Source organism: Rhinolophus sinicus, linkage group LG07, assembly GCF_036562045.2.
Source record: "Rhinolophus sinicus isolate RSC01 linkage group LG07, ASM3656204v1, whole genome shotgun sequence".
Classification (NCBI taxonomy): Eukaryota; Metazoa; Chordata; class Mammalia; order Chiroptera; family Rhinolophidae; genus Rhinolophus; species Rhinolophus sinicus.
The window spans coordinates 55,444,736-55,468,598 of NC_133757.1; the positions used below are offsets into that span (position 1 = coordinate 55,444,736).

Below are 23,863 nucleotides of genomic sequence, written 5' to 3' on the forward strand. Positions count from 1 at the left end.
AGCGTCTGAGGCCCAAACCCCTGCCTTAGCAAGAGGGCCAAGTGCAAGCAGGGGCGGCAAGGCTGCTGGCTCCCGGCTCCGAGGAAGATTCACTCCTATATATGGTCACCCGGGAGTCCCATCGCTGAGCTAACGTGTGACCTAATGTGCTGACAATCTCGCCCAGTCTGGGGCCCAACTTGGGGAAGGCCCTAGGCCTGGACAAAGTGTCCACTTGGGGCAGAGGGGCTGGGAGAAGGCACATGAATGGCATGGAGGCAGGGCAAGGACTCGATGACACAGGCACTGGAGAGTAGGAGGGTGGCCCCAAGACCCTCCCTTCCTCCCTCCCTCTCCGTTGGGCCCCATGCATCTGTGAGAGCATCTAGCGCCCCACTGATGCTCTGCGTAAACAAGGAAACCACAAGCCTCTCTTGCTTTTAAAGTCCTTTTAATACAGCATGAAAAGGCTATATTTCTATAGGCAAGCCGTATACAGATTCCCCAGGAATAAGGCACACAACGGAATGCCATCCCGAGGGCAGCCCTTCGGAGAGGTCAGGAGACTTCTCATGCACCCTCCGAGGTGGGCCCACGGGTTCTGTTTGTCTTTTTAGCTGGACACACATGTATTAACAGGTATAGACACGAAAAGGGTCACCCCACGGGAGTGGAGGATGTCAAACAGTGAGGTTGGCAGCAGAGAGCAAGGAGCCTGCTGCCACCAGTCCCCAGGGGACAGCTCGGCCATCTCCCTGAAGGCTGGAACACCTCCCACACTTTGGGGTTAGTTGTTGCACTGGGCTACAATGTAGTGATGTTGGGTTAAATATTCGCTTAGTGTAGATTCAAGTCTATTAGATGTTGGAGGACAGGTGAAGGCTCTGGTTGACAAAGCCAAGTTCAAAGAGCTTGGGGCCCTGGAGGCATGGCTCAGATGGCAAAGATCAAGAGGGGCATGGAGAAGTCCTGCTGCTTCTCTTCCCTCCCTGGGCCCTGCTGATGGGGACCCTCCACCAGGCCAAGGAGGCCAGCCCTGGAGCTGGATGACCATGGAGGGCCTAGTTAGTCACATGCTCCTTTTTCCCTCGGCCCACTCCCTGCCCCCCTACAAAATTAGTAACTATAATAACAAGATAATAATAAGAAGGTGCGAGAAAATGGGTTACAATGCTGTGTTTGTTATTCTCAGCTGAAGAGGCTCAAAGGGGTCACCATTCCCTTTTTCACTATGTATCTAGTAATAGCTTCCCTTTAAAAAGGCAATACTTTCCAAAATACACATATGTATAAATATAGGACAGAAACATATTAATAAGTCTAAGCACTTGAATAATATGCTGGCTACTTAATACTGATATTTTCATCCAAGGAAACAACACAGAATAACAACAATATGGCTTAAAGAACTGCAAAGGTTTTTTTTCCTCATCAGAATTATGTACCAACTTCATATAATATTCTATGTAGACAATATTTCCTTCTTAATGTAGTTCAGTTGCATACTTTTTACAGACCAAAGTATAGTAAAAAAAAAGATCAAACCAAAAAAAAAAAAAAAATTAACTCCAAAAGAGAAAAGTTCTCACCATAAATATTTTCTTGCAGCTCAACAGAAGGTTTGCAAAATACTTCCAGAAATCTTCGTTTGATATTCTATTGTCCTCCTGAAGGCTCTGAAATTTTGAAAATGCCTCTTTTTTGTTTGTTTTTTCAATCTCAAAAATCAAACAATTATATTTTTCTTTTCTTTTTCTTTTTCTTAAAAAAAGGCCCTCAAATATATACAGACAAAAATCATTGTGAAGATTTTTTGGGAGAAGGTAACAAATTCAGTGTCGTGAGAATTGGTAACCACGCAGAAATTTTAACACCTATGATTTTTTTTTTCAAAATACACAAATAGCATTTTTCTTTAAAAAAAAAAAAAAAAGGAATCCTGTGTCAAGTATAACTCAAAATAAATACAACTTCACAAGTAGAACTATTGAATACTTCATATGGGGTAAACACTGATATCTCCCAGCTAGATCACTAGACCTACTAACTGCAAGCGATTGTCCCTTTTGAACGTACTAAAACCACACACTTTCTTGTCCCCTGGGCTCCCAAGCCCTCTGAGCACTTAATTCTCACAGCACCTGGCCTGCACAGTAGTGGCTTTTGCTGACCACAGAGAGCTCCCAAATTCAGCCAGAACTATGCAGAGGGGCTGCCTCCGACAGAGGGCCCAGCCCCCACGGTGGCCAGATGGCAGGGGCAATGGCTGCCAGCTGGATAAGCCCATTGAAAAGGTCACTTTGGGATGACAGCCCATCCCCTGTTGGCCCGTGGAAGGCCCTGGCCTCTGGCAGTCTGGAGTCCAAGTTCTTTTTAGGGTGTGGGTTTCCCCCACCATTGCAGCATAGTTGGCAGGCCCCAGGCATTCTGGAGCCAACATCCCCCTGTGGGGCCAGGTCCCTGGACGGGTTGGGGCCTGGTCCTGGCAGCGGAGAGCACACTGCCCACCACTGTGAACATTATCATCAGCAGTGCACTAGAAGGACTGACAGCTTCTCCTTGGGGACAGAGAGCCTTGGGCCAGGGCGACTCCAGCTCCTCTTGACACCCTGGAGAAGGCAGGGAACAGCTGGGCAGGGACTCCTCAGTGGCATTTCCAATGGGTGGGGAGGGTGTTCACAGTCACTTGCCAGGCATTGCCCCTGTGGGCAGGACGGAGGCAGCTTTCAGGCTCAGGTTGGAGCAAATACCCTCTTTTTAAGTGTCAGATGGCATAGCCCCCCCAAAATCTATCTGCAGCCCCTGGCTGCAAATACACTCACTCCATCTCCTCAACTCGCACCCTGGACCCCTGGTTAACACTTTACTGTAACTCCTCAGTTGTACAAATCATTTTCATTTGAAAACAAAAGGCGACTAGGCACCAGTTGGGTGCCCTTGAGCCGTGGTAAACACTGAATTTCAGGCCCATTTCGTGGTCTGATTTTTTTTTTTTTCCACAGAGGCATAATGTTGGGGCAAAATCAAGTGACCCAGTCCTGACAATTGGTTCTCTCCCTGTCCCTGGGAGAAAGGAAGGATGATATGACAATAAAAATAGGACTTCTCACTGGGGAGCAGGGACAGGAGCGTGATCCCTCCTGCATGCCAGGGCAGTGTCTCCCTGACCAACGTGATGAGCCAAGAGGCCTCCCTGCTCTCTCGGGAGGTAGGAAATCATTGTCCCAGGTTTACAGACGAGAGGTTCTGCAGCTTGCTGCTGGGTTGCCCCATGTGAGGTGGAGGGGGATTCTTCTCCTTCATTTTTGCAGGGGTGGGGGACAACAGGCAGAGCTGGGTCTGCAGGGCGTGACAGGGGAGGACTGCCATCCCTCAGCTTGATGTCTTAAGTGACTGACTGATGGGTGGTGTAAAGTACGGGACCTGGTGAAATTCTTCACATGCAGCCCTCTGCTCCAGGAGATGGCATGCAGCTAGGCTGAATTCCAGCACATCAGAACTAAAATGGGCCTCTCTGCTCTCTAGTGTCACTCTCTCACTCAACTAGTGGGGAAACTGAGGCCCAGAGGTGCGAAGTTCTTCCCAAGTTCCATAGTGCATCAGCAGCAGGGCGAGCATTTGAGTCTAGGTCTCAGACAGCCACACCTGTGTCCTTCCTGCCAGAGTGGCTTCCACACTCAGTCCTCCAACCTCGATTGAGGCTGGACACCCAGTGTGGGTGGGAGGTGAAGGAGAAGGGAAGGGAATGGGGCTGACAAAATCCAAGCAAGTGGGGAAAGTGTGTGGTGGGGGCGGGGGGAGGCGAAGCCTGATGTGCCCTAGCTCACACCTTGGGACACTGTCCAACATTCATTGCTTCTCCATCCCTGACCTCAGGTCTATGGGTGGGGGGTGCAGCACCCAGGTGCAATGCCAGTGATGTCAGAGGCAGGCAGGTTTGGGGCTCAAAGTGGGCAGGGGGCAGAGATGCCCACTCGCCAGCAGCTGCTAGAACAGGTGTCAGCTCACCATGATTGCTGACTTAAAAAGGACAAAAATAGGGCTTTCTGAGAGTGGCTTTGCACACGGGGCAAACGGAAGATTAGGGTAGGAGAAGGTGGCCTGGCTAGTCTTGGGGAGACGGTCCCCTGCAGGCTTTGGGATTCACAGTAAATTTAGTGCACTTGTGGCCAATACAAGGCTGCTCACCTGGAAGGGTGTCTCAGAGGAGGAGAGCCTGCAGGGGACCCCAAGGGCTGTGTGGAATCCTGTGCATCGATCTCTGCTCAGCCCCGTCCCTCCACACAGACCCCAGGCCCACCTGTAGAGAGTCCCAGACACCTGGCCTTCTGTGGGGCAGCTACGTCAGTAACACCATTTCAACACATGAGACAAGAACCAAAACCCCCCCATGCCCACACCCGCAGGCCCACACGCGGAGACACGCAGCAACACGGAGGAACACAGGGGAGGGGGCGTCTTCTCTGGCTGGCAGGAGGGTGGTGGGCGGGGCGGTGGGGTCCGGTCATTGCACTCGGCGGCAGTAGTAACCCAGCACTTTGCACTTCTCACACAGGTGCTGGGGGTGCTCCTTGCTCTGGTCGGACACGTCCAGGCCATCGGGCTTCTCCAGGGGTCTCTGCAGAGAGGAAGGAGGACGAGGGCCCAGTGGGGGAGGGGAAGGGGCAGCGAGAAAGACAGAAACACAGAGTGAAGGAGGAAGAGAGAGGCAGAGAGAGACAGGCAGGAGGAGTGAGATGGATACACAGGGAGGGCCCGGAGAGAGTGCGTTGCAGTCACAGAGGTTGTTTTACGAGGCACCAGGGCCCTTCCTGCCTCTCGCTGTCCCCGGAGGCACAAGCTGAGGTTTTGGACTAGGGCCAGGGCTGTCGGACAGGGTCCTGTACCCACAGGCCAGACCTGGATGCCACTGCTCTCCCCAGTACTCTCTGAGCAGCCACCACCTGAAGCTCACAAAAGCCCGGTGCACAGATATTACCCAGACAAGGAGACCAAGGCCCAGGACAAGCCTACACCTTCTGACACCCAGCACCCAGTGCTTCTTCCATGGCTATTGTCACCCCCACGCCTGCTATGTGGCCTCATGATTCAAGGAGAATTTACCCTGGACATGGTCACAGCGCTTCAGGCTTGGGGGAAGCAAGCTGTCAGTTACATGAGGGGTCGGCACACAGTGTTCTGATTCCCCCTCATCCCAGGGCCAGGCTACATGAGTGGAACCTCACTGTTTCTTAACAGTGAAACTGAGGCCCAGAGCAGGAAGGAGACTTGCCAGACCCATGATGCTGCTCACTCACTGTGCGACCTCAGAGAGCCTCAGTTTCCACATCTGTAAAGTGGGCCATCATCACACCTTGTTTGCAGGGCATTGGTAGGATTTGGATGTCTAGATATTTGTAAACTGAGCAATGTTGGGCACATACGAGCACATTTCTGTTACAATGGGAGCTTTCCTGCTCCCTTTTTCCCCCCTCCCTTCCTGGCTCTCAAAAGCCAGCAAAAACTTGTCTCCCTGGAAAATTTATGGATGCTATTAGGCACACTTCTTTGGCACAGCCCCAGCACAGGATCCTGCCTGCAGAAGGGTCCCCTGCACGGACTGGGGGTGGGGGACTCAGAGGAAGCTGGTCAGGGCCAGCTGGCAGACACATGCTGAGGAGAGGGGGCAAGAGCTGCAGGCTGGTGTGGGGTAGGGAGCCTTGGTGCCAGTGACCATGACCCAGGATGATCCTGGAAGAAGGCTGAAGGTGAGCACTGCCCACCCCTGGCTAGACTGCAAGGTGCTCAAAAGTAGCATCCTGACATTTCTGCCCCATGACAGGGTGCCTGAACCCAAGGTGACACTCAGAGAACTTTGGGGGTGTAGGAGATGAGCGCAGGGCCTGTGGGAGGCAGGGTTTTGAGCCAGGGGTCATGAAGCCCATCCCTGTGCTTCCAGGCACAAAGGCACAAAGGGATGGACTAGACGAAGGACAGGAGCCTTGGCCTTGCCTCAGGGGGCTTGCAGATGGCCCCTGTTCCTGGCCAGGGCACAGGAGACAGTCAACTTGGCTCCACGTCAGACCTGGGCTGGAACACCACCTCTGCTACCTATGAACTAAGTAACCTTGGGTAAGCCACCTGACCTTTGACCCTCCATTTCCCCATCTGTAAAAGGGTATATTGATAACACTTTTCTCATGAGATTGCTGTTCCAACTCAATGAAGATCAGGAATAGAAAAAGCATAGCATACAGAAACTGTTAATTACTATTATTATTATTAGTATTATTATTATTAATGGAAGGGGGACACCAACTGTAGAGGGAGACTAAAGGTTGAAGCCAGGATCCCAAGCTGGAAGGCCTCGGAAGGTCACATGCTCTGCTCCCCCAGACATCTGCATGGACACCTACAACCTCCGTGGGCAGGGCCTGCAAGCCCCCAGGGCGGGGGGGCTCCCTGCAGTTCAGCTGAGCTTGCTGGCTCAGCTCGTTGTCTGGGCTGTAAGAAGGGCTTCCCCATCTCGAGCTAACATCTGGATCCCTGTACCCTCATCCCAGTGAGTCCTGCCACACAGGGGCCACAGAGACTCTCAGCTCAGCACCCACAGGTCTGATGTACGTAGTTCTGAAGTCTGCCCTCCTCTGACCAAACCCAGACTGGTTTCCATTCCTCTCCCCAACTATTCATGCTGGTCGGGGACCCTGAGTTGGTCTTCCAGATGGGACCAGAGAGGCCAGAGTAAGCAGCCCTGACACCCGCTTGCTCCTCATGGTTTACACTTTGCAAAGTGCTGCCACATAAATCACACCACCTAATCTCACACCCTTCATGTGTGTGTGTGTGTGTGTGTGTGTGTGTGTGTGTGTGTGTGTGTGCATAATATTCCTGAGGCTCCAAGACATTAAGGGTCTTGCCTAGGGGACTGCAGCTTCATCTGAGGGCTGGTAGGCAAGACCTTTCTCTTCTAGAACCTCAACTTGCCCTTCTGTAACCCGGGTAGGAGGTTAATAACACTTGCTGTATGTGTGATAGAGAAGTAAATGAGATGATCCTTAAACCATAAAAAGCTCTGCAAGATTTATCATTGCTGTGTGACCCTTAGAAAGTCACTTAACCTCTCTGTGCTTCAATGTTCTTCTCTAATAAGAGTACCTACTTAATAGGGTTGTTGTGAAGAGTAAGTAAGTCACTACATGCAAAGTTGTTAGGACAGTGCCTGGCCCTAAAGAGCAAGTGTTGGCAAGTTTCAATACTATATATTATTACTATTAGTATTATGTAGGGCTGGGGGCAGGCTGGGAGCAGGGGTACCAGCTAAGTCCCTGTGGGAATGCTCCTGCAATACCCTCTCCATCCACTCCTTGGCCTTGACCCTATCAGTGCCTCTTCCCCCCATGGGTCCTGGCTCAGCCCTGCCCACCACTGGGTGGAGGAGCTGGGGGAAACTGTCAAGACTCACCCCCCCTCCCCTCCCCTCCCTTCCTTTCCTTTCCCTTCCCCTCCCTTCCCCTCTGTGGAGGGAAAACAAGCAGCAGCTGGGGTTGATCACCCCAGGGCCATCCCCACCCCTGCAGTGAGGCAAAGCCTATTAGTGTTTTCTTCTGGGGGGGGGCAGGGCCGGCAGGGGGGGGCCTCAGCTGGAACCTGACGGGAAACAGATGTGGCAGGGGAGGGAGGAGAGGGGAAGTGGAGGGTTCTCAGGAGATGGCTGCCACAGAGGTCAGAGCTTAGGGGGAAGGAGAAATAAAGCAGCCCCTCTCCACCTGGGGGGTGGGGGGACTCCAAGCCCCTCCTCTCAGCTCTTCAAAAGCTCCTGACACCACCCCCTCAGCCCTCTGCCCAGTTTGCAGCCTCCCTGAGGGAGAAGACCCCTGTGAGAGGCAACTGGGGGGCTGGGTGGTGGGACCCCTGGGTCCTAGGCCCCCTGGACACTGGCTGGCTGAGTGACCTTGCTCAAGTTCCACATCCTCTCTGGGCCTCAGTTTCCCACTGTACACAGTAAGTGCTAAGCAAAAAAGGGCTGAAACACTAGGAGCAGGAAAAGGCAGAGCCACATGCTGTTGGAAGAGCCTTCCAGATTAGGCCCAGGAGATTCTGAGCCTTAGTATGGAGATGGGGGAAGGGTGGTCAGGGAGGCTGCATTTGGACAGAGCTTGGCGGAATAAAGATGAGGCAGTAGGTGCGGCCATGGTGGCACAAGCCAGGAATGGGCCTGGCATCGTGGAAGGGGTGCCGGGCTAGATAGGGGCAGGGGCCTCGGAGGCTGGAGCCACTGCAGGAAGTTGGGTCTCACCAGCCTCAGGTGCACGGGCCAGGCCTCTCTGCTTAAGTCCCAGAGGGTGTGACAGTTGTAAGGCCTGAGCCTCCCAGACCTCCAGCACAGACCCAAGCACCCATCCATCGGAGCCCCTGCAGGAACAGGTCCATTCCAGACTCCCCTGCTCAGACAGGCCCTGTGACTGTCCTCCCTGCTTTCATTCTCCCACCCAGGCCACTCATTGGCCCCATCCAGGCTCCACCTTCCCTCCAGCCCCAAATTTGATCCTATTCATGAGTCCTAGGTTCTCTACTGACCTTGGGTAAGTCACTTACACCCCTTGCCTCAGTTTCTTCCTCTATCAAATGTGGAAACAATAGAGCTGACCTAATGGGGTGGCTGAGAGGACGAAGATACAAAGTACTCAGAGCAGTGCCCAGCCACTGCTCACTGCTGTCATAATTTCCCCATTCCTGCCCTCTGGTCACTGAGATCCACCTGTGGCCTGTCTCCTCTCTCCTGCGCTGGGAGCATGGTGCTTTGGCCCAGTATATCCAGTTCATGAGTGGCAAAGCTGGGACACACACTGAGGCCTGCCTGCCTCAGGGCCAGGCTCCTGACACTTCAATAGACTGTCTCCACAGAGGTGTAAGTTCAACTCCAGGGCACCACTTCCACTTGGGGACCCTAGAGAGGCCATGTGGCTTCTCAGGACCCTGCTTTCCCTCCCTGTGAAATGGGGATGAACAGATCATACAATTGGAGGGCAAAGCACACATGACGGGTGTGCAGGGGCTCAGCAAATGGACCTGGAGGGTGACCACACCTGCGATTTGAGCCAGGATTTCTCTGAATGCCAGTTGCTAACCCTGTCTGCTTGAATCTTTTCTTCAGTTAGAGAGGAAGCTCCTGGAATGCTTGGCAGCCCCCTGACCTTCATCTTCCTTCAGTGCCTGCACAGACCTGATGAGACCTCTAAAAAAAGTGTGTCCAGTGAGGGGAAGAATGAACCCTCTGGACAGCACTGGCCATGTCCAAAGGCCCCTGGGAAAGCAGAGTTCAACCCAAACGGTGAGCGTGCTGACTGACACATGGTGGGGAGGTATTTCTGGGCTGGGGTCCCAGACCTTCTCAGGAATTGCCAGGAAGACTTCAGGACCCAGGATGCGTCTCCTTTAGACTGCCAACTCTGATCCCATCCCCCGGAAACGCCCCTAGAACAGGATATCCCTGTCATGCGCCCTGTGCCCTCCCACCTGTTGTGTCACCAGGCCTGTCTTGGCACTCAGGGCCTTGGTCTCTCCCTCAGTGCCATTCGGGTGTGGGCCTGACCTTCATCCATTGGGCCATTGTGGCCAGTTTTCAGTCTGTCTGCTTGCGGGGACAGTGAGGGTTGTGGGAACCATGAAACCTTTGGTGGTGGGGTGTGGGGGACAGAGAGCCTGCAAACAGAGGGAATGGAGGCCGGCACAAGGGTCATAAAATCAGAGAATGTTTCAACCACATGAGTCCTCTCCTCACGGAGTGTTCCCAGTCACTTCTAGGAGAGAGACCAAATTCTCTGCCAAGGCCTCGAACCGCCAGCTGGATGGATACAGCTGGCCCCTCACGCTGCACTCTGCTTCATCCCTCAGCTCCTCCCAAGCTCTGTGCCCACCCTGTCCCCTACTTTGCATGTGCTGTTCCCTCACCAACAGTGCCCCCCTCCTCTCTGCCATTCCCACCCGGCCCCCTTTGTCTATGATCCTCCATGCGCCATCAGGGCTCAGCCTGACATCACTGCCTCCCTCCCACCCCTCTGCCTCCCTTTCCCTCAGGCCTCCTATGGCCCCTGCTGCTGCCCTTCTTCTTGGTGACTCAGCTTACACAGGGGACTCCTCAGTGCCCCGACTACCTCATCAAGTGATCTTCTCTCCTACCACCCCCTGGGCCAGCTCCTAGACTCGGCGCTCTTCAGAAACTCCTCTCTGTCCAGCTCACTGGCTCCCCGACCTCCATCCAGTGCTGGCCCCACCTGTCCATCAGGGCCCCTCTGGCTTCCCTTTCTGCCATCTAAGCTGTCACCTCAGGATCATGCATTATCACACGTCTCCAAATATGCCCAATGCTTCCACCTTCTGCCCTCTGAAACACTCTCCCGGCAAACCTCTGCCCCCAGCCCCATTCACTGTCTCCTGCCCACAACTGCCCAGTAAACTCCAACGGAGCGAATCCCAGAACTGGACTGATGGCTTTGGGTCCAGTTAGGATTCAAACCTCCCCTGGGGATGCTGCTTGGTTGTTGCAAGTTTCCTCTGGTAGGCCCGCTTCCTCGCTGGCTTGCTCCCTCGTCCTTCCTCAGGCGTGCCACTCTGCCTTCATCCTCGCTCTTAGCTGAAAACCTCATGTCCCATTTCACTGAGAAAACAAGCTTTCTTCAAAGCGACATTCCTCTTCTCTGCACCATCAAACCCACCAACCTCCCTAATTACCCCTACCTCTCCCCCTCCTGTGCAGCTGATAAGGTGTCCCTCTTGTCCTTGTATCATCAGCCTTTTGTTTTCTTCTGGATCATTCTCATTTGCCTGTACTATGCGTGTTCCAGGCTCTCCCATGTCCATAACACCCATCCCAATAGCTCCTTCTCGACTCCAGCTACTGTCCCATTTCTCTGCTTCTCTCCACAGCTGAGAGAGTGGACAAAGAAGGGATTCCCTCTGCACGCTTGCCCGAGAAGCTGCCTACATCCTGGCTCCGCACACACGACCCTGCCAACAGGTCTGCTGTGAACTGCCATATCCATTCTGCCTGCATGGCATTGGCTTGAGTGGTTCAAACTTTGGCTGTAGTTCAGCAAATTCTCAGGTGAAAGGGATGCCCCATAAAGCTTGAGGACCACCTCCTCATGGCCACTTTGTCCTGGTCATTATACCTGACATCTCAGCACGGACCACCACCTGTGCCCTGGAACAGCTCTCCTCCTGACCTCCAGGACTCCATGCTCCCAGTTCTCCTTCTCCCCGCTGGGCCCTTCTCCTCCATCTGACCCCCAAAAGCTGGGATCACAACACGTGGCCTGGGGAATCCCTTATCTGCTCTGCCCACATTCTGCAGGAAATCTCATCCAGTCCCTAAATACCTTTAGGTCACCGGTACCGAGTTATGGAGGAGCCATTGTGACTTCTCATCTGAGCTTCATCCAATGACCTTCTTGACCTCTCGACTTGGATTTTCAGAAACATCTCAAATATGACCTGTATCAGAAAACTCTTGCTTTTACCTTGGGCATCTACGTCCTAGCCTGCCCTGCCCCCAGCCCAGGCTGCCCACCTCAGTAATGACCACCTCCACCTACTCAGGCGCTCAAGCCCAAAGTGTAAGTGTTCTGAATTCCTGCCTCTCCCTCACCTTCCACATCCAATCTGGTGACACTGTGTGTTGCACCCAGGTCCAGAGCCACCTCCTTAGTTCAGACCTCTTCCAGCTCACACCAGACTACGGCCACAGTTTTCCCCCTTTCAATCTCCTAGCCCCCTTCCTGCTCCCTAAGCTAATCTCTATACACAGCCAGAGTCGTTGTCTCAAGATGCAGAAGAAAGCCTGTTGTTCAGGGATTTCCCCTCATGGCCCCCAAGGCCCTGGTGAGTGCCCACTCAGCTCCCCGACCCTTTCCTCTCGTTCCACCTTCCTGCTCTTTCACTGAGCACCCCAAGTCCTTACAGCCTCAGGGCATTTGTACCCTCTTCCTAGGATGCCTGCCCCCACTTGTGACTTCCTCCCCTCCTACAGGTCCCAATAAATGTCACCTCCTCCTTGCAGCCTGCAGTGAGTAGGTCCTCCCTGGGATGAGGGGCACCACCAGGGCAGGCTCATGGGTACCTTGGCCACCAGCCCTATGCACAGTGCCTGACACACAGTAGCTGCCCCGATTATACATGAGTCAACTGGATGAACAAATAAACGAAATGCACATTTTCTACAGCATCCTATTGCCCTCACATCCGTTTGTCTCACAACAGCACCCCAGAGCATTAGTTTCAAAATTAATCTGGGGTCTGTAGTCTCAGGGTCTAGGTACAGCTGCCCCTTTATCCTCCTTCCCATCCTGGGGCAACGGGCACTCTCTCACCCCCATTTCAGAAGAGACAAGGAAAGCTGGCCTCATCCTTGCCGTAAGAAGGAGTAAACTGAGGCCCAATGGGACAAAGCCACTCTCTGTGGCCCTCAAGAACACCCACCCCCACAGTGCTTCCCTGCCCGCCTGCCCGGGACCACCAGCTCACCTGTTTGTGTGGGTACACATTGATGTGGCACTTGATGCATTCCTGCCCCATGTTGGCCCAGGAGTTGCCGCTCATCCATTTTCTCTTGCACTTGGGACACTTGTACTCACCGAAGCAGCGCTTTTTGCCCTGGTACGGGGTCAGACCCTCTCCTTTGGGTCGTGCCTAGAGAACAGGGAGCAAACAAAGAGCATTAGGGTGCACCAGGCCAAAATACTGGCCCCACAGGGGCCCCACGGTCTCCCTCCTCAGCCTGCATAACCTATGTCCCCATGCACAGGTGCCTCCGTCCCCAATCCAGAGAACACCAGGGTCACCCCAGAGCGCACACGGGAATCCCAGGCTGGGAGACCCACACGGGGAACAGAGGAAAGAGGAGGTGGAGGGCGTGCTCACCTTTTTCAGATTTAAGGGAGCAAATTACTTGATGGTGGCTAGGAATTACTTCTTTAATTCAGACATTATAAAGAGGCAGCTGGTGGTCGCATGGACCTACACACAGGTGCTCTTTGGCCCCCGTGGTGGTATGGTTTCAATGGTTATTGAAAAGGCAACACAAGTACTGTACAACCTGGTACATATGCAGTGAAAGAGGTCTCCCCTCACCCCTGCTCCCAGCCAGCCGCTCCCCTGCCTGGAGGTAATCTTAAATTCCTTTACATACACCAGCCCTAAGATGGGCGCTGCATTTACAAACGTATGCAACACATACCTATGTACATGCATTCCTTCTTTTCCCTCACTCATATGGGAACAGATTATACATTTGGTTCTGAATCTTTCTTTAACTTAACAATGTATCTTCGACACACAAGTACTGTTATTATAAGACATATAGCACATCCTTTTCCCACATCAGTACAAAAGGAGCTACTGTTAGGTTTCATAGCTCACAGTGTTCACAACCACGCAAGTTCCAGTGTCTGCCAGTCACTATTACAGAGGATCTGGGTGGTTTCCACTATTACAAATAATGCTCCAATAACTCTGCGTGTGTGTGTGTGTGCGTGCGCGTGTGTGTTTGCACATGTGAGAGTACATTTGTGGAACAAATTCCTAGAAATGAAATTGATACGTGCACTTTTAATTTTTAAAGATATTGACAAATTTTAGTTTTAAAGATATTGACAAATTATTAAAGATATTGACACAGATATTAGCTATACCACGGCAGGTATACCAACTTAACAACCCATAGTCTCACCAAGTTTTCATCATTGCCAATCTAAGAGGTGGAAATCTCACAGTAGCTTTGACTTATATGTCTGTTAGTATGAGCAAGAAAGAAGTTTCCTGCGCATTTAAGAACCATATGTGTTTCCTTTATGAACTGTTAGTTCAAATCCTTTGTGATTTTTTTTTTCCTGCTGGGGTTTCATATTTTTCTTGTTGATTTATAACTCTACTTTATATATTAAAGAAACTAGCTTTCTCCGACATGCTGTTTTTTAAAATAGATTTACTGAAATATGATTCTACATTTCACCCAGTTAAGGTATACAATTCAATGGTTTTTATTATATTCAGTTATACAACCATCATCACTACAATCTAATTTTAGAACATTTTTATCACCTCCCAAAAGAAACCCTGTACCCATCAACAGTCATTCCTCATCCTACCTCCCACCTCCTCACCCCACTCAGGCCTAGGCAACCACTAGTCTACTCTCTGTCTCTATAGATTTCCCTATTCAAGGTATTTCACGTAAGTGGAATCATGCAATAATTGTCTTTTTGTGTCTTTCTTCTTTCACTTAGTGTAATGTTTTTAAGGTTCATTCATATTGTAGCATGTATCAGTACTTCGCTTTTGTTGCTGAAAAATATTCCAGTCCAGTTTGTATTGACATGCCATGTGTATGTAAATTCATTCATCAGATGATAGCCATTTTAGTTGTTTCTAATTTTTGGCTCTTATGAATAACACTGCCTTCAACATTCATGTACAAGCTGCATAGTGTTTTATAAAGTTGAATTAGCCCCAATAACTAAAAATGGGAGATTTCACATAGAAACAGAACCACAATGGTCCAGAATTCTTGGCGTCTATCAGCTGAGGTTGTGAAGTAGCTGCTCCATCAGACCGACTGCATATGCGTTCTGCACGTCACCTCTGTTCCAAACAGTTGCTCCCTGCATTTGTGTCTCCTACGTGGTATGTGCTGGCTTTGAGTTTGAGACAGGCTTAAACAAAGTTCTACACCATGATTATTCAGCAGTGGTCCCCAGACTGGCCTTAGCAGTGTTCCCGAGGGGCTTATTACAAACGCAGAGTTGCAGACACCACCTTAGATCCACTAACTCGGAATCTGCATTTTACCAAGAGGCCCAGGGGAGTCATATCCCATTAAGTTTAAGAAGCACTGGGTTACGACATGATCTATTTCCATAGTAATGTTTCCCTGGGTAATTGTCCATTTATGAAATCGTGCATCAAGTTAACAGCACAGACGATGGAGCTAAATCCTAGTTCTGTGATCTTGAGCAAGTTAGTTTACAAGGATAATAAAAAACAAACAAACAAACTACTATATAAGATTGTTCTGAGGATTAAATGACGTAATACCTGTAAAACACTGAGAACAGTGCCCGGCGCATAAAAGTAAAATGGGAGTATTGGTTATTATTATTTACTAATCTAGAACAATAGTGGTATATCAAAGAATAATTTCTTCCTTCAGTAATCATCCCAGGAACTATTACCACCACTTGGTGACAACCTACTAGAATTGCAGGCAAAACACTAAAAAGGGACCTAGATGCTGAGTCTCTAAATCTAAACTTAGACAGTGACAGTAACACTGCCCTGATCTTTTGGGCTGGCTGCCTAATGTCTTCTGGATCCTTACGGGCCTTCCTGGCAGCCGTGATATCCCAGCGAGGGTCAGTCTGAGTCCGGAGGCAGGCTGGCTCTTATCACTGGTCAGGTCTGTGAGAGAGGCTAGTTATGCCCAGGGGACCACTCAGCGTGCAGGGAGGGCCTGGGGTCCGGTCAATTTGCAGTAGAGGAGGCAACACATGCCTCTGCAGGCACTGTGAGCTCTGCTGGTGTCTAGTGGGCATGCAATTAGTAACCCCTTCTGGTGCCATCTTTTCTACCTGGGGCCTGGTACCCCATCTGCTAAGCAATCAGCTCCCACTGTCTTCCTTTCCCAGTAATCCTGAAAGTACTAAATGAACTCATTCCAATGTGTTCCCATTCATAAAGGCATCTACATTTTAAAGGGGGATGAAGGATAGGTGGGGTGCCTCACTAATGGTGGGATTTGAGACTCCTTGATTGAACGGGGACATTTAGGGGCCACCACCAGCCAGGTCCACTCTGGGACCTGGCTCTGCAGGCTTCTTAGCCCAGAGACTGACAGGACCTGGCACCCGGCCTCATGCAGCTGGGGCAAAGGGCAGGGGTCAAGGCATCCCAGGGACACTGAGCAGATTGAAGGGTGAGGACTGACAATTTGCTTCCCAAAGCATCTCTGCTTCAGAAACGAGCAGGAAAGAAACCCCACAAATACACAAGATTCAGAGTGTGCAGCACAGGGAGAAGTGGGAAGAGGAGAGGAGAGCGAGGGCATGAGGCAGAAGACATCACCACCCCGTGTAACTAGAAAACCAGCACTTCTGGAATCATCTGCCAGGGACTGTGAGCTGCTGGGCAGGGTGCACCCGGTTCCCACACCGCTGTCAGGCCAGCACTGGGAGGCCTCAGCTCTCTGACACCCACGGCACAGGATGTGGCTCAGATCATGGACTCAGAGCCAGACGCCCGTGATCTCATGCGGCCTCTGCCTGTGACTGTCTGGGGAAACCTCAGCAAGCCACTCAACCTCTCTGTGCCTCGCCTTCCTCACATGGAAAACCGAGATGATGAAGGGCCTGTGTCCCCGAGCTGTTGGAAGGATGGGATGCGTTCGTGCACATGAAGGTCTTAGCTCGGTGGTTGGACATTGCAAGTGCTCAGTCATCATCAGCGATGTCAGCGATTCTCTTCTGGGCCTTTACAGGGAGAGGGAGCAGATGTGTTCTACGTGACGTGGAGGCTAGGGCTGAGACCAACGGGTATAAACCCTAAGAGGAACGTTCCAAAGACGGGAGGGAGGTCCCGGTAGAGGTGGGCTTGCTCTCCCTGGACTGTCGGGGAGGTGGCAAGCAAAAAAGAACAGCACTAGGTGCCTTCACCTTCTGGAATTCTCAGGGAAGGGACCAAGATAGAGGAAGGCTGTGGAAGCTGCAGATGCTGCTGGCAGAGGACAAAGGGAAGAGCGAAGAGAACAAACATTCATGAAGCATTGTCTATGTGCTGGTTTTGTGCTCAGGGTTCCATGTCCTGTCAGGGTCCCATTCACCTCTTTTCATAACCCTGCATGGCAGGGAATATCATCAACCCTTTTACCGTCTGAGTTTTACCTCAGACGGTGAAACTGAGGCACAGGGAAGGAGCAGGAGGCTCAGCCCAGCAGGCTTTTCTACAAGGTTACACTTGGCTCACGTTTTCCATCACCCCCAAGTGTGTCGCCATCATGAGGCTGAGGCCTATGCTCAGAAGAGAAATCCCCCAGACCCCAGGGCCTCCAGCTCCGCCCAGCCCGGTGGCTTTGCTCTCCTGTGGGTTCGGAGGGGAGTCGTGGCCTGAAAGGCAGGGGTGAAGAGGCAGTACATGGAGGCAAGCAGCCGCTTCCTGGAAGGACTCAGACCCAACATTGTTTATGCTGACAGACAAGGGCAGGGCTAAAGGGAGCAGGAATTTTTGATGGAACAAAGGCTTCTCTACCCCCTACACTTTCCCCCAGCCTCCTCCCAGAAAGGCACGGCCTCTTCTCATAAACTTCAGCGTAGAACAGACGGTGACTGCCCACAGCTCTGCTTGGGCCTCCGCCCACCCTGGCTGGGAACGATGCCAGGCCCAGCCAGGCTTTCCTGACCCAGGCCCCTGCCACGTACCCCTCTGGGGAATCACATCTGCCAGGAGCCCGGGGAAAGCTCACTGGGGCTCAGAAACCACTTCTGGTAGAACAGGAAGGCTTCTGGGGACCAGAGAGGCAAGGGACTTGCTCAAGAACACATAGTAAATTGGAAAGGGAGCTGGGAGGAGGGACTGGGTCCTCTGACTTCCAGAGCAGGGCTAGAATTGCCATGGAGAGAAGCCTGGGAAGTGGGATGTGGCAGCTGGCGTGGGGGTGGGAAGAAAGCCCTGTGCCAAGGAGCAGTGAGGGCAGAGCTGGGTGGGGAGTGGGAGGAGCCATCCAGGCAAGCCAGCAGCTTGGGCAGAGATGGAGATGATGCTGACACTAATTGGGCACTTCTTCAGAGCAGCTCACTGTTTTCTTTCCATCAACTCGTGAGATTTCTGGTGGATGGCCATGAGGTGGTGAGCTCCCTGTTACTGGGGGTATGTAAGCAGAAGCTGGATGAACAATTACCAGGGAGGTTGTCGAGAGGACTTCTGGCCTGGTCAGGCAGTGGCACCAGGTAACTCTGAGGGCACTTCTAATTCTGTAGTCTTCCCAACTCTTATTGCTGGTAAATGCCAACCGGGCAGATGTGGAGGGGGCACTCTCAGATGCTGCTGGGTGAGGGCTGAACAGATATATTTCCTACTGTATTTCTATAGTACAACTTGGCAAAAAGCTTTCAAACTTTAAAAAGCAAGTCCATTCCTCCCCCCCAGCAAGTCTATTTCTGGCGACTGTCCTGAAAATGATCGGAGATGTGGCCCAAAGGGCTGTTCAAGGATGTTCATCACGACACTGTTTACAACAGTGAAAAACTGGAACAAGCTAAACATTCAACACTGATGCCCTGGTAACTTAAATGATGTTACACCCATTGGATAAATGACAACAGAGCCATTAAACTATTTATGAGGATTTTTTTTAAGGGTTTGGGAAGATGCTTTTAACGAAAGAAGGAAAAGTAATTGAATATAGCTTGCTCCCAGAGAAAACCATAAAGAAGGAAAAATACGCAAGAAAAGGGCTGGCAGGAAATCAGCCAGAAGGGCTCAGAAGTTGCCTCCGGGAGACTGGATGCTCTGTTCTAATTAATGAGCTGTCTTCAGTGAGTAGGTATGACTTGGACGGAGAAGGTGATGATGGTTCATCCACCCACTCCCTGGCCTGCAGGCCTTGCCTGCCCACGAGGGGGCACCCTGTACCTTCCCACCAGTGATGGTGGCTCTGTCCATACTCTTCCCCACCTTTGCCACGGTGGGGGGGGGGGGGACTGGGGCCTGGGTGCTAGGAACTGGTGACCTCTGGCTGCTGGTTCTGTTGGACCATGTTCGTGCCCAAAGAGCTGCCCTGCCCCCAGCCATGGAGCAGACTTCCCACTTCCTGGACCCCATCTGCTCCCTCAGTTTTGAGTACAGTCAGAAGTATTCACAACTGTCACAGGACACAAGAACCCTGGCTGGTCACTCTGCCCAGTAATTTCCCTGTCCCTGCTTCCCAAATGCCTGCCAAGTATGAGTCTGCCTTTAGGGTGAAGCATGCTCTCCTCTTGGCCCTCGTGGAGTTAGTCCCGTTTGTAGGGAAATGACATTGTCAGCTTTGGTAGCGTGAGGCAGAGCATCCCAGGGACCCTAGCTCAGGAGGCGGGGGCACAGTGGGGTGCTGAGGACCTGTGGCTATGCCCTCCACCTCACGACTCCATGTCAATCTGCACCAGGACGTACAGCCTCTTCTTTCATGGTTCTGCGCTCCAGCTGCGGGCCCCAGGAGCAGGCTGCCCCCCTGGCCCTGGCCACACCACCTCTGCCTGCCCAGGAGGGCAGTCTGTGCCTGGCTGAGCTCTAGGACAGACTAATAGCCACTAGACACTTATGAGGTGTCTAGTCAGGGCCAGGCCTTCTTTGAGCCACGTTATGAGCTGAATAGGATCAGGCCCAGGTTTCAGATGAGAACACTGAGGAGAGAAGATGTTAAGTAACTTGCCCAAGGTGGGGAGCCTAGATGTGAACCCAGGCTGTCTGACCCAAGCCCACTCTCTCAATTTCCCTGCAAAGTTCCAGAATCACACACACATGAGGAACACACCCAGCCAGGATGGTGAGAAACAGTTAAGGGTTGCTACTGTCATGGGTCCTGGAATGCTGGGTGGCCTTGAGGGCATCACTTCCCCTCTCGGGGCCTCAGTTTTCCCATCTGCAGACTGAGGGTAGCACTGACCACCAGGCAGGGTCACTTTCCTCCTGAGGCCCAGAGTCAGCGCGTGCCCGGCAGCCCCACTTCTGCTCCCTGTCTCCACCATGGAGTTGTAGGCCAGCCCCACAGTGCGTCCCGCTGAGAGGCAATGGCGGGAGCCAGAGGTGTATGGGGAGGAAATAAGGAACAGGCTCCTTGCCGTCTCGCTGTCCCACGCGGTCTGCATGCTCTCCTGAAGCTGGACCACTGAGGTGGTCCTGGCCTCGAGGAAAGAGAGGAAGGGACCTGGGTCTCGGGAGTTCGTGATGCCCTTCCCACAGATGGAGATGTGGGGGCCATGGGGCGGGGGTATCTGGTCCATGGGCCCCGGACTCTGTACAGCTTCGTTGGCCCTTCCTGGAAAGTCCAAGTGGGTTCTGGGGAAGCTAGGGGTAGTGCCCTGCTCCCAGAACCTCCTCATTCGAGCCCCCCTTTCTCAGCTCATGGGTGCCCCTCTACCCTCCCTGCTGTGTCTCCTTGAGCCTGGGCCGATGGGGAGAAATGGGGTGTGGACAGAGGCCCAGGTTTGGGCTCTGGCTCTCCCGCGCTCGTCTTAGAGCCTCAATTTCTTCATCTGCCAAGTGAGGGGGCTGCTCTGGTGGAGCTGGGACACAAACATTTAATGAGCACCTACTATGTGCCAGCCACTTCCCAACCTATCACTCCACAGCCCCTCCATTTGACAGGAGAGCAAACTGAGGCCCAGAAGGGCCAAGTACCTTGTGCCAGCGCCACAGCTGTGGAGCCAGGACTTGAACCCTGTCTGCTGATTCCAAAGGGACACGTCCCACCTCGCATATGGCCTCTCATGAAGTGGCTGTGAGAAGTCAGAGAACAAGTCTGCTCTTAGGAACACGACTCCACCTCTGGTCTCCGACTCCTGGCCATCTCCTCAATTATTCATTTGCTCAACTAACATGTATTGAGCACCCACTCTGCACAAGGCTCTGTGGAACATTCCAGGAATATGGAAATAAACAACACAAATGAGGAATGCTCTCAGAGTCTGGGGCCTTCCAAAAGGGCCAGCCCTGTGACCCTTTCACCAACCAGTCACGAACACTCATGGCCACACACTTCCAGGCCCAAGTCAGACTCACACCTGCAGGAACACTCTTGGACCCACATCCTTGGGCAAAAGCTACTCTTCACCCAGTCCTGGGTGATACATGAAATTATCTCTAATCTGTGCAACAGCCCCACAACAGCAGCACTCTTCACCTAATGGCAGATGAGGAAACTGAGGCTTGAGATGGGACAACTTGTTTGAAGTCATATAATTAGCAAGCAGTAGGGCCAGCTTCTGAGCTCAAGTGTGTCCAGTGCAGAGACCCATGCTTTTCCTCCCTTGTGCTCCACGACACTGCGTTAGGGACCCACCAAAGACCCCCACACTCAATTGTCCACAGACATGGCCTTGGGAGGCAGGCAGGAGGGCTGCCTCAGCCTCTGCAGCCTGGTCCAGGCAGCTGCAGAGGCCACTGAGGCCAGAGAGGAAGCAGGCGATCAGATGGACAGGTGAGCTGAGTGCTGTGGCCTGCAGGCTGCTGGGAGGGAGGCAGGACGCTGGCAGAGGCCACCCTCGGCTTCCTCCGGAGCCTCAAGGGCCCCCTTGTCTGAGCACAAGCGTCCTCGCCACCTCCCTCAGACACCCTCCCCTTTTCTGAGTTCCTGCCTTAGCCCAGCATGGGCCCAGAAGGCCCAGTCTCATCATCACCCCTCCCACCCGGTTCCCAGGCCAAAGCCACCACAGAAATGCCATCTTGATTCCACAACACTAGGGTTTGTCAAAGTGCAGGGGAACAATGGAAGCTTTCACAGTGCCAGGAAAAGGTCTCAGGAAAACCCTGGGGAGGGGGCATGGAGTAGGGGTGTAGAAAGGAGGGAAAGGGCCAAAAAAGAGGAGAAAACAAGGGGAACAGAGGCAGAGAAGAAAGGCAGAGGACCACCAGGAATAAGGGTCAGGAAGGGTGGGGGTGGGGTGAGAGCCGAGGGTGTGAGTAAGACAGGTCCGTGGGGAGAGACAGACACTGGACATGAGTGACAGGGCGAAGGGAGAGAGAAGGTGGGAAAAGAACCAAAGGGAAAGAGGAAACGGGCATAGGGAGGGACAACAGAGGGCAAAGCCCCTCCAGGACCCAAAGGGGTGCACGCCCCAGCACCTCTACCTCTGGGCACAATGTCCATGGCCCTGGGGAAGCCTATCCCAGGAGGCAATGAAACCCCTCTTTCCAAACCCTACCCCAAGATCAGGCAATTTGAAGTTCTCTCGGGCAAAAGTTTTTGGAAAGCAAAGACTTTTTAATCACATGAACAGCCACTCCCTAAGTTATCTGTTTCCTGCTTCTGGCTTTCCTCCACTAGCAAACCGCACAGATCAGAGCTAAGGGGTGGGGAGGGGAAGAGGGGCCAGTCCAAAGGGGTGGAAAACATCCGAATCATAGCGATTGCAAAAGCCCTGGGTTTTCCTCCCCTTCTGTGACTGCAGACAGAGATTGCTGTCTGCTGCCGCCCTAGGGGGTGGATGTAAGATTTGCAACCACCTGTGGTTGGCAGACAGCTGGATGCTGCTCAGTCTGAACACCATTTGTTGTCCTGAGTGGGTTTCCAGGTTCCTGGGCATCCTTGTTTGGGGGTCCCATTTTCTCAGGAAGCCCCCCTCTCTTCTGATTGTGCCCCCCGCTCCTGCTATAGCCATGACCCCTGTTCAGTCAGGTAGGCTCTCCCCCACGTACTTTAGTGACCACTTCAGGCTTGGGGGCCCCCACCACCTACAGGACTGAGGCAAACACTGAAGGCTTTGGGGCCCCTTCCGCATCTGGTCCAGCTGGCCTTTTCACCTTAGTTGCTGCTACTCCCTCCTACAAAACTCATACTTAAACAAAATCATTTCCTCCAAATGATGTGCCCCCCGCCCCCACTCCTTTGCTTTTGCTGTTCCCTATGCCCCCAACTTTTCTCCACCTGGTGCCTGGTGATTACCCGTGTCGCCTTCAAGGCCAAGCTTAAAGGGCACCCCTCTGGCCTCCCCCACTGCAGATAGGGTTAACTGCCCTCCACCGGCTGCTCATTCCATCCTCTAAGTCCCAGTCTCGCATGCGTGCTAGCTGAGAATGCTCCTGCCGCCTCTCCAGAGAAGGCCCTGGTTCCCCAAACTCGCAGGGGACTTTGTGGTCGGTATCACTCGTTTGGCTGTGGGTCATGTCCTGCCCTGACCCAGTCTCCAGCACGCCAGGGAATGTACCCCGAATTTAAGCAACTTTCACAAATTGCCATTTCTGCTGTCTTGTTTCCCACTAGTCTCTAAGCGTGCTGTGGCCACAACAGCCCTCCCTATCTCCTGCTTCCCTCAGAGCAAGCACCCTGGGTGGGGCCCAGAGCACATCAGTATCTGAAGGGGACACCAGTGTGGCAGTGCCCATGATGGGTGATGTATGTGGGCCAGGGCCAAGGTCACTCAGGCAGGAGGTGGCAATACTGGAACTGGTCCTTGGCATGGTCTCTGTCCACTCCAGGACACCCTTCCTGGACTTTGCTGACCCACTAGATGGCCACCTCAGGCCAACAGTGCAGTTTTCATAGGCGAGCTGGTCCCTGGCTCTGTATCTGAGGCCTGGTGAGGCCTGGCCAGACGTGACCTGGCTAGACATGGCCATGACCAGCCCAGCCCCATCTGGCTGGAGCGAGGCGCTGCACAAGTCCTGAGGGTGGGGCTGGGGGTAGGAATGTGTTGGGTTAAAAGGAGGAAAGGCCTCAACCTGAAGTGAGGCTTTGGGTGTGAGGGCCACAGCCCTGGGAGGAGAGGACAGGGAAACACAGCTCAAAATAACGGTGGGGGAAGGGTGTGGAGAGTGGCTGAGTGCCAGAAAAGAAATCTGATCTGCCCAGGCCGGTGAAACGCTTAAGTCAGCAGTTTGGGGCCACTCTGGCAGGAGCCAGGACTGGGGCTGGGAGGCTGCAGGCTCGACTTCTAGCCTGGGCTCTGTCCTCACGTCAGTCCCTCCTCTCTCAGGCCTCAATCTCCTCATCTGGCCACTGAGGGAGAGAGAGGAGCAAGCTGTCCACCTCAGAGAACTTTAAGCAGGTGACTGTTGGAGACCGTGACCGCCACAGACACGACACTACGTGCCAGCATGTGCCATGCACCGGACTTGTAGGCAGCTTCCATGTGACCCAATTTCCAGATGAGAAAACAGA

The 23,863-nt window shown here is 52.8% G+C and overlaps 1 protein-coding gene across 2 annotated transcripts in view; it reads right to left on the minus strand.

Annotated features, from left to right (window-relative positions):
• Positions 1–413: 413 nt before the first annotated feature.
• Positions 414–23,863, minus strand: part of ZCCHC24 (zinc finger CCHC-type containing 24) — a 61,815-nt gene continuing 38,365 nt past the window's right edge. For both annotated transcript variants that reach the window (XM_074339680.1, XM_019749495.2), the window contains 2 exons: positions 12,484–12,648; positions 414–4,597 (listed from right to left, as the gene is read on the minus strand). In XM_074339680.1, coding sequence (XP_074195781.1) covers positions 4,484–4,597; positions 12,484–12,648 — 279 coding nt within the window. In that variant the 3' untranslated portion in view covers positions 414–4,483. The remainder of the gene's footprint in view (positions 4,598–12,483; positions 12,649–23,863) is intronic.